This window comes from Poecilia latipinna, unplaced genomic scaffold (assembly GCF_001443285.1).
Source record: "Poecilia latipinna isolate Pla-1442-1.1 unplaced genomic scaffold, P_latipinna-1.0 Scaffold1124, whole genome shotgun sequence".
Lineage (NCBI taxonomy): Eukaryota > Metazoa > Chordata > Actinopteri > Cyprinodontiformes > Poeciliidae > Poecilia > Poecilia latipinna.
In genome coordinates, this window is record NW_015113740.1 from 71,203 (window position 1) to 81,760 (window position 10,558).

Consider the following 10,558-nt stretch of genomic DNA (forward strand, 5'->3'; position numbering starts at 1 on the left):
GTATTTGCTGGAATATATTTAGAAAAAAAAGTATGATTACACATAAAAACAAATAATCAAAAATATTAGGACAATTTCTGTGCCATCTACGATGTGTCTTATGCCATATTATCCACTCTGTTAAGGAATGTTCATCTATTCATAAGTACACATGTTGGAGTACATCTATGGCCTTGAAGTGTAACACAACAGAATATTTAAACATATAAACATTTGTGACGTTTTCTTTAAAGTAGCATTTCAAAAAATGTATCAGTACCAGAAAAGTACAATATAAGATTTATGTTAAGACATAAATTATGGTATATATATTTTTTAACAATGCCCCCTCCCCCCACCCCGTTTGGTCAAACACATTTTAATTAGCATAAACTTATGTTTTCTTGCAGTTACTTTCACTTTGGTGTGTCTTTTCAAACCTTGTCTTCAAAACAGAAGAGGCAAGTCGACTGATCAGGCATGACTGAGTGGATTTACAGAGTGACAGAGCAGAAAAATGAAGATGGAAGGAGAGTTGCATCACAAGGTGAAGGATGCACACCAGAGGAAGGACACTGTCCTGTAAACTCACTTTGCATACTTTCTCTTGAAATATAACACTTTTTTTTTTTCCCCAAAGACTTTTTACACATAATTATTAGGTTTGACTCAGGGGTGAAACCAATAATATAACAGTGAATACCTTGACCTCACGCTAAGAATCTGGAATGAAAATGCTGCTCCACACTTGGATGGCATTGTGCAGTCAAATGTCAAAAGTTAAAAGATGCTACAGAAACGCTTGCTCATTTATCGTCCAACTGAGACTTTTCTCTTGAGGCAGGTAAAGCAACACAACCCAGGCGACTCCTGATCCTGCTTTTCTTCTATGCGCTGTGGCAGTGTCACTGCAGAGCAAACCACTTCAAAGTGAAACAGTGACTCCAGACGAAACCATTAAAAGTAACATACAATGGGAAAAAGCAACATATAAATAAACAAAACAAAACAAGAGTCTCTGTACAGGTTCAGTATCAGTCTGGCTGTTGGGTCTTTGCAGAGGCTGTGTTTCATTCCCATGCTTTGTCTGCAGACTCGGGATCAGTGTCGCAGCAGAGGCTTCCTCATCATCAGAGGCTGCAAAGAGGAGGAGGTGGCTGAGCTAATTGTTAGGCCTGGCCTGGTGAGGTCATCCACAGAAAAATATGGTGGGGGATGTAAGTATGGAAGCATAAACGATGGGTTGGGGAACGGGGAGAAATTAGCTAAAAAGAAAACTACACAGAGGACAGAAAAAGAAGAGAGAAGACAGATGCGGGACAGAAATACGGAGGGAACAAATGTTGCAAACAGATCTGCCACTCATCGTCATTTACAAACTCCAAAGGACTCAACAGCCATAGAAACATTGATACAACAATAATAATCACATGTACATCCAACACATTTAACATCATACATTATAATTACTTTGATTCAATTTAGTTGCATGCAGCGAAAATATTAATATCCATTTAACTTTATCATGTTTTGTCACATTACAACCACAGACTTTGGTGTATTTCACTGTAATTTTATGTGACATACCAACATGTAGTAGCACACAGTTGTGAAAGTTAGAGGGAAAGACATATGGCTTTGATTTTTATTCTACAAATAACATCTGAATAGTGAAGTTTGCGTCTCTATTTAGCCCTTTCTACTCTTTTGCCCTTAAGCACAATCCTCTGCACCCAGAGTTATTTACACAGAAACTAAAGTCTGTTAATCCTACTGGACTATCTAGCTTTTCTGCTAAAGCCTCAAATGTTTGTTAGAGATCGTTAAGGAATACACGTCATCACGGTGGCCATAGCGCATCAGACAGGTCCAGGACAAAGATATGGAAAGCTTTAAAGCAGTTTCCACTATTTAATCCACAATCTGAAATAAAGAATAAAGACGATAGCACAACTGCAAACCTTCCAGATCAGGACCAGCCAACAAAACAATGCAAACGGAGACTATAAATTAGAAAAGAGCAAGAACCTTATGGTAACTCCAGAGGAACTGCAAAGATTCACAGCTGTAGACGAAGACACTTGACATGATAATTATTAGTTGTACACACAAATCTAGGCCTTATGGACGAGTGGTTCGGTGAAAGCAATTGCTTAAACGAGGCCATCAGAAGTTGCAGTTTGCCCGAAATCATGAAGACAGAAACTTGGACAAGAAAGTGTAATTTTCAGATCAGACCAAATTATATGTATAAAATGCTAAAGCCAATTTTGACAAAAAGCTAACTCTGTGCAGCACCCTGAACACACCATCACCACTCTGTAACACAGTGTTGGCAATATCATGCTGTGGGGATGTTTTTGAAGGGACAAAAAATATGGTCAGAGTTAATAGAAAGATTAAATAAGCATTTTTTTCTAAAACTTGCCAACAAACTATGTTTGTAGTTATAATTTGGTGATAATAATGCTTTTAAAATCCACTACATATAGTGTGCTATTTTCCAGCTCTGTAGCTTTGGCAGGATGATATATCCCCACTCTGATTTCCCCACTAGCTTTGGCAGGTTGTAGCTGAGGTCAGTTTTAGATTTTCTGATCAACAGAGGCTATGAAAATTTATCACCTCAGTATCTTTGTACACGTGTCCTTTAATGTGTATTTGCAGAAACCCAAAGTGCCGACATTTTGGTCACATTTGCAATCATCTTAAATGAAACAAAATGTCCAAATAGAACAGCTCAAGCAACTACAGATTGATCTCTGCACTAAACTTCGTCTTTTGAGTTGTTTACATTTGCATCGCTTTGCATGCCTAATTGAGTCAAGACTGAATGCATTTACAGGAAGGAGATGGCCACCATAAAAGCAGCAGATGGGTCAAGTGAAATCAAATGTAAGCAGAGGATGTGCACACATCCAACAATTAGTCTTTTTTTATTTTTATTTATAGACGAAAGAGGGATAATTAAACTGTGTGGAGGAACCGTGTCTATGCGAAAGCCATTAGAACGGACTGGACGGAGGTCATTTCTAAATGGTGATCTGAGGTCAGTTTTAGATTTGCCTACTAATGAGACATTAGCTTAATCTTCCAACTGAACAAGTGCCACCCCCTCCTGGCTGTGCTCTGGCAGCTCTTTCCAGCTCGTATAACCCATTATCCCCGATCTGATTTCCCCTTGCTGTTAACAAGTCTCCTTGCAGCTCTCTCCACGGTACATCTCCCTATGAATTTTAGACTCTGAATCTGCTCCAACACGTCACGGAGGGCAATAAAATTCAGATTGTATATTGATTTGAATCCCTGTCACTTTTAAAGCTAATACATTTTCAAAACTTGCCACATCTTTTGAACTTGTGCGTGTTTTGCCATGTACGTTATTAGAATTTTGTGTGTTAGAGCAACACAATGGCGTTCCTGATTGTGAACTGCAGGTCACATGGGGCTCTCCAGCACTCATAGACACATACAGGACAAACAACAATGCGCACACAGATACACACACGCACGCACATTAATTCATTCACCAGTCATGTTTTTGAACTGTGGGAGGAATCCAGAGTACCCAGAGAGAAGCGGCACATGCAAAGGGAGAACATACAAACTCCATGCAGAAAAACCTCAACCTCAAACCTCAAGGCCCTTCTTGCTTCAAAGCAACAGTTTTACCAACTGTGCCACTGTGCGGACTGGGAAATTGAATTTTGAAAAAAAAAAAAAAAAGTGTGACTTCCATAAGAATTCAAGACTCCTGATTCATTTAACAAAGCTGACTTTTACTGAAATTACAGCTGCAACCTTTGTGGGCCATGACTTTAATCAGTTTAGGGCCGCATGAGAACTGCACAGGCCAGAGCGAGTAAAAAATAAATTAATATGCAATAAGCAAATTAATTGCCTAATGACTTTGTTTAGGGCTAAAAGCAAACATTATCCCACAATGATTCTGTGAACCTTCTGGATAAAACGTGATTTGTATCTCAACAACAAGGTTTTATTTAAAAAGTAGTTTCTGACTGACATCTTGCTGTTTTGGCTTTGCAATATCTTAATTGCACATTTTTAATGATGTTACCGCTCTCTTCCCTTTAAAATCTCTGCTCCATTTAAAACCAAGTGTCACAATACATTACAGAGACAAACAACCTCAATTCATCGTATCTGAATAATTAACTGTAATTTATTGCACTCTAAGCAGTTCATTGTGGTATGCCTGTTGCGTATAATAGCACTGAGGGTCCAATAAAGTGTGACATATGGTGCAGCCCTACTAAAAGTACTATATGTTTTATGCGATATAGCTAAAGCTCAGTCAGAATGAATGGACAGCATCTGGAAATATCAATATTCAAGTCTTACTCGAGATTTTCAATTGGATGCAAGTCTGGCCTTCAATGGGGGCAAAAGATGACGAGTTTGAGTCGAGCCATTCCACCTACGTTCTAGCTGCAGGGTTAGAGCCATTTCTTCTAGGGTGGCACTCGTATTTAGTCATTTCACAGTCAACCAGTTCCCTGTCCCAGCTGATGAAAAGCATCTCCACATTATGAGGCTGCCACCACCATGTTTCAACGTAGAGATTGTGTGCTTAATGTGAGCTGCAGTGCTAACACTCTGTCGCACACATATCCTGTTCGAATCACAGCTCTGCATTAGACAAGCAACATGAACCCTTATGAATCACTTTGTCCTTTCACGTCATATGATGCAATCGGCTGAGATAATGGACATTTTGAGCTTTCTGCCAATACTCCTGCTTCAGCAGAATCATACGGGCATCGCTTTCAACTCAGCTTTCATCTGTGGGTCGTTTCCCGTTGGGGGTTCCAGCAGCATTTAGCTCTGTCTTCACACTGTTCAAAACTTTTTCAGTGACATAATTGCACGTGATGCTGCTGCCCACCATCCAGAGCCAGATTCAGCTGATCTCCCTTTTTCTGCAATCAGATGGGTGGACACTGGTCAGACTGAACCAGATGTCTTTGCTTGTTATTTTTACTTTAAACCCAAGTTACCCTCTTATAGTTGATGGTGCTCACAGGTTTTTACTAGCACCCAAGGTGGATAAGGTGCATGATATTAGTGGAAAAATTTCAACATCAGATTGTTTTTAAAGACATTTCAGGCAATCGTGATTCGTAATGAAACATCAAGTTGACCTGAAAGGGGATATAGTGTTTTTCATCTAAACCAAAAAGATTGATTTTATTTTTAGTCGGAGGGCATTCTCTTTTTTTCCCCTCTGTCTTTATGATACTGTTTGTTCTTCAAGGTTTTCTACCAAACTCTGAAGTCTTCTCTGAACAGCTGTTTTTATCCTGAGGATGCAGTACACACAAGTGGTCTCTACTTCCAAGTAGACGACTTCTGAAGAGGATAAATGCGTGGCACACTTTTTAGTCTTTTTCAATTTGAAACACATGAATCCTTTACTTTTTATTCTGCAGTTGTGTTGGTATAACACATTTAATCCCAATAAAATACATGAAGTATGCGGTTGCAATGAGATAAACTGTTAATTTACTGCACTGGATAATTTATGGAATGGTAGCGATGCCCATAAAGAGTAGATTTTATTTATTATGCTTCTTTTTCCATACTATTGCACTTTCGTGTGGCTGTATGAGAGACATTTTATCACATTTTATCTGTAGGTGTGTCCTTCATGCTGACAGATGCGTCTAGATTGGTCATAAAAAGAGTTGAACGGCTCAGACACAATAATTTTATCTCGCCAAATTACAGTGCGACAACGGCACACATGCTCTCCCCGTGTGGCCCGTTGACCTTCAAGGTGAGGTTCTTTTTAGGATTCAGCAGAATAATTGTTGTTCCTATGACTATTCTCTTCTGGAAAGAAGCCATGATGGAAATATTTTACATTGCAGGTAAAAATAGATTCTTTGGGATCTACTGGAGCTACTTTTAGAGCGTGAATGAGATCTTACTAATCAACTTTTCTTCTAATTCATTTGTTTGATACCAGTGACATTTGAAAATGTTTGAAATTTTCCTTTTTATTCCACCACCACAATATCTGGTTGGCAAGCCAGACCCTGTTTTCAGTTTGTATTTGAAAGTTTCATAGTGTCTTTATTCTTTTTTTTTTTTTGTCCTTGTCATTCTTTTTTTGACTTTGGGTTTCTTTGTATATATTTTTCTGTAACCTTTCCAACTCACTGGTTTTGGTGTTTGGTGTGTAATGTACCTGCATTTTACACCTAGATAATATTAAATTCACTGTCTTTACCCTAACACACACTGTGAGATTCAAAAAGAAAAAAAAGTTCAATGCGCAAGTTCGATGCGAAAGTGACTTCTTTTACTGCTGCACAATTTGGTGCTACAGCAGGATTACCTACAAAGGTCACATACATATAAGCCCAACAATATATGAGCACAAAGTTACAGGTATTAATGTGCTTATTATTGGAGTCAGATGCTGGGAAAAAAAGGAGAAGGGATGTTAGAAAAAAAGACGGCTGGAGACATTTATACATCGGCTGTAGCAGCAGTCTAACCAAAAGATATTCCCAGAAGTATCTGACACTGCTTGATGTATATCATAGATCATGGTTGGGAGAGGGCTAAATGGGTGGTTGCTATTTCTGTCACATTAATTGACCAGGCCACTGACCTAAGCTCAGGATTTTACTTTCAAATGAATGACACACGATTAGGGTATCATTCATTTGAACGATCCCCCCCTTTAGGGGGATTTTTGCACAACTTTTATCTTGGGTTCCATCTGTATGTTGTAGACCCACATTTGTATTTTTGTTTTTCTGCTCAGATTGGTATCTTTGTGCCGTCTCTTCGCCTTCTCTCGGCACTGGTAGATTTTCTGTTGGTTTATCCTTTCAATAAAATTTCTCTTTTTATTCATTTTGGCTTTGCTGCCTTAGAAATTTTCTTGAAAGATGGTTCCATTTAGTCATATTTCTACTGTACTTTCAGATCTTTCTTGTTTTTATTCAGTGTAGAACCATTAACGCAAGTTAGTTTCTCTCTATTATTTGTCCAAAAGGCACAGTCTTTTAAAGTTGGATGTAATCTTAAATGTGCATTGTTTTATGATAACCTTAACTATAAGTACTACAAGTACATTAACTGTACTTATATAGCTTTTTCCTCTTCTTAACTTGAATATACAGACACAGACAAGTTTGCTGGTACCCTTGAAATGTATTGAAACAATGCTTGATTGCTCCAAAAAGTCATTCTGTATACCCCTCATTCCTTTAGTGTGTGACAGGAAAAAACATACACATTTTTGAATAAAGGTATGCTGTTTATTTTACAGAGATATGGCAATAAAGCATGAATTGTTTTGTTAAGTGCCCCAAAAGAGACAATTAATTCTTGCAGTAAAGTCATGTTTCAAATGACGTGTTAAGTCTACGCCCGTCCACATGTATGTATATGGAATAAACACCATGCTGTATAGTTTGGTGTTTTCGTATGCACCACACTGAACATGGTCCAGAACAAGCAAATGTGAGAGCTTTTGGAGAGTTCACAAAAAAAAGGTTACAGACAATTATGCTAAAAGTAGAGGCTAGAACACCCTTATCGAGCAATTTCATGTTCCTGTGAACAAAACTGCCTATCTAATTAAATGTAGGAGGTTCATGGGACTGTAAGCAACAGGAAATTTTACCACAGCTTCATCCGACTTCCAGAAATAGATCTAAGGAAACCATCAAAAAGCAATTACAATTAAAACTGACGTGCAAGTTCAAGGTACATGACTTCTGACTGAAAAATCATTCACATTTTAAATCTTTATTGGCTATATTTTATAAGATCTGGGGGATCTCTACTATAGATTGAAAAATGCCAAACAAAAAAGCTGGACTGGACTTAATAAAAGTAAGTCCAAAAGTGTCTGGGAAAACAAAACCACAAGAACGCCAACATTATTTTTTCGTTCCCCTTTGTTGTTTGCAGTGTTGCATTTTCCTTTCTGTATCACAATGACCTGGTGTGTAAATAAATTACCGTAAAAAGCGTAAATGTGAGTCTCGTGCAGTCTCTTGTCATTGATCTCCCACAGTTACAATTTGCATTTCTTCAAATATTTAGCCATAGTTTACAACAGAGCACACTGTTTCAGTGACAACATGACTAATTAAATGGACCGTCTTATCCGTACGCAGCGAAACCAGGACGTGTCACACAGAGGCAATGACATGTTCATTGACACAAGCATCTGTTTTTGAGAGATGAACTTAAGATTCTGAGAAAGAGGCAAGTTTGTGCAGGTAATCCACTGTGTTTTGTTTTCTGTACAAATTGTTATAAGAAATGCACTTATTCTTTTGCAAATATTGAGGATGGTTTGAGAAATGAGCCAAAGCACCTGAGAAAAACTGTAATAGCGCCGTCTGTCCCAAAGTCAGTGTTGAAGGTTTCTCATCTTACGCATAGATAGAGTCTGATAGTTTGTTTTTCAATTTTAGTGCTAGAGGAGTTATTAACTAGTTTCCCACTCTGTTCTCCATTTCTGATGCTATCTTCAAACCTGACACAGCTTGAGCAGTGTCTGTGCTGACAATCAGCGGTTCAAACTATCAACATGCTGACATCGACTTTCTCAATGTGAAGGTCTCATTGCATTATGGTGAAATACAGAAATCACTGGTTGCATTTCACCATGCAACTACTATAAAACTGGGAGTGATTGTGGCAAAACTTGCAGCGACAAACTGTACGAGATCCAGTTAAACGTTTGCCAATTTCAAGTTATTTAAAATATAAAATGTACTTTGTGTTTATTGCGTGAGGGTACCCCAAATTTGTCCATGTCTGTAAATCACTTTTGATCTCTTTATATGAGGCAAGTTGGGAGGAACCAACACATTTATGTTGTGGGTTTTCAGCAGCTGATTATCAGAGTAGGTTACCGCTTTTCTTAAAATATCAAACATTAACAAGCCCAAGTGGAATACGACGCAGTGGCAGGGTACATTACCATGATTGTTGTCACGACAACCGTCCGATTCTCCGTCAGTGAGCCTTCGCCGGAAAGACCATTTCCATCCTGTTCCAACACAAGCTTGTCGATGTCATTCCAGTAGCCGATCTGAGGAGGCCAAAGGAGAACAGAAATTGACTAACGTAGAAACCTAGTACAAACCTTAAGGAGAGAAAGAAAAGTGAACAACAAAAAGTTAGCCATTCGATTTGCTCCTGTAAATTTCCCATTAGAGCAATAGATGATATTGAACGTGAGCCAAAAATTTCCAATAACTGCACATTGCTGCCAAAGGGATAATTATGTAGCTTGAATGTCATGTAATTTTGTTATTCTATCTCCTACATGTGTGTTTGTTTTAATAAAGATCATTTATAGGAAATGTCTGCTTCTGTGCTTTCCTCCTACGTTTTGCCGTGATGAAGACATATTTTGTTCACATTTGCATTAGTTAGAAAATTATAAACTTTTGATGTTCCCTGCTTCCCTGTAAGGTATAAATATGAGCTCCGAAATCCTCGTGAAGCCCACCACACTGCGATGGATAGTTAGATTAGAATGATATTTCATCTCAGTAGAACAGGTAATCATGAAGGACTATTAGAATAAAATATTGGTCCTGAAATAAAAAAATTAAAAAAAAACATTAGCACATTAAATTCTGCCGAACTTATTAGGAAACATAAATTAATATGTAAAAGTCAACTTTTTTTATTACATTTGTTCTAAAAAGACTTTGCTGTTTTACATTTTTTTTAAACAAAGCTCGATATGATGACAAGTAATGTGTATTTCTCCAAAGCAGGTACCTAAACACAGAATAAAACAATCCAACTGTTTTAAACCTTATTCCATAGGACACAAAATGAGAGCTTACCTTTAGTGGTCCATTGCTTTTCAGTTCAAAGACGGCCATAGTGTAATTGATCCTCCGACCATAGTGATCAAACTGAATATTTCCAGTAAGGCCCTGAATGCGCACCTAGATTTAAAGCAGAAATAAAGGTTGGTACTGGTAATGGCAAAATAACATCTTAGAAAATGAAGCATTTTCAACAGATGACAACTGTTGCCTTACACACATTCCTAAACCATCTGGGCTCACTTTCTTAATATAAAGTCATTTTTATTTAGCAGCGTAATATTATATATACATATTCCTCCCCTTTACAGGTGCTGCTGATTTGCTAATTTGGGGCATAGAGTACTTGAACCTGGCTATCTCCGTCTTCTGTGTCACCTTCAACGTCCACTCTGCTGATTGACACTCGTGGTGTTTTGTTGCCAGACCTCAGCTCCCCTCCTTTTTGCACATTTGTGTTTGTCTTTGTTTTTGCACTTCAACACTTCCATATGCATCATACAACACATCCAAGCATTTGCATTACACCACTGATACTGATATACACAATCCATTGTTGTTTTTGTTAATAAATATTAATTTAAATGCACTTTAACCCCTGCATGGTCTCCCGTTTTATGACCTTGAGCCAGTCGTATGTATTATATATATATATATATATATATATATATATATATATATATATATATATATATATATATATATATATATATATATATATATATATATATATATCT

General features: G+C 37.6%; 1 protein-coding gene across 7 annotated transcripts in view; it reads right to left on the reverse strand.

Moving 5' to 3' along the window:
- LOC106959835 (glutamate receptor 4) overlaps positions 1–10,558 on the reverse strand; it is a 134,884-nt gene that overhangs the window by 48,893 nt on the left and 75,433 nt on the right. For 6 of the 7 annotated variants that reach the window (XM_015052645.1, XM_015052644.1, XM_015052647.1 and 3 more), the window contains exons 9-10: positions 9,837–9,941; positions 8,957–9,067 (exon numbers count right to left, since the gene is read on the reverse strand). In XM_015052645.1, coding sequence (XP_014908131.1) covers positions 8,957–9,067; positions 9,837–9,941 — 216 coding nt within the window. Of the gene's footprint in view, positions 1–338; positions 1,117–8,956; positions 9,068–9,836; positions 9,942–10,558 lie in introns of those variants that run through there. The other variant, XM_015052650.1, reaches the window with a different exon arrangement.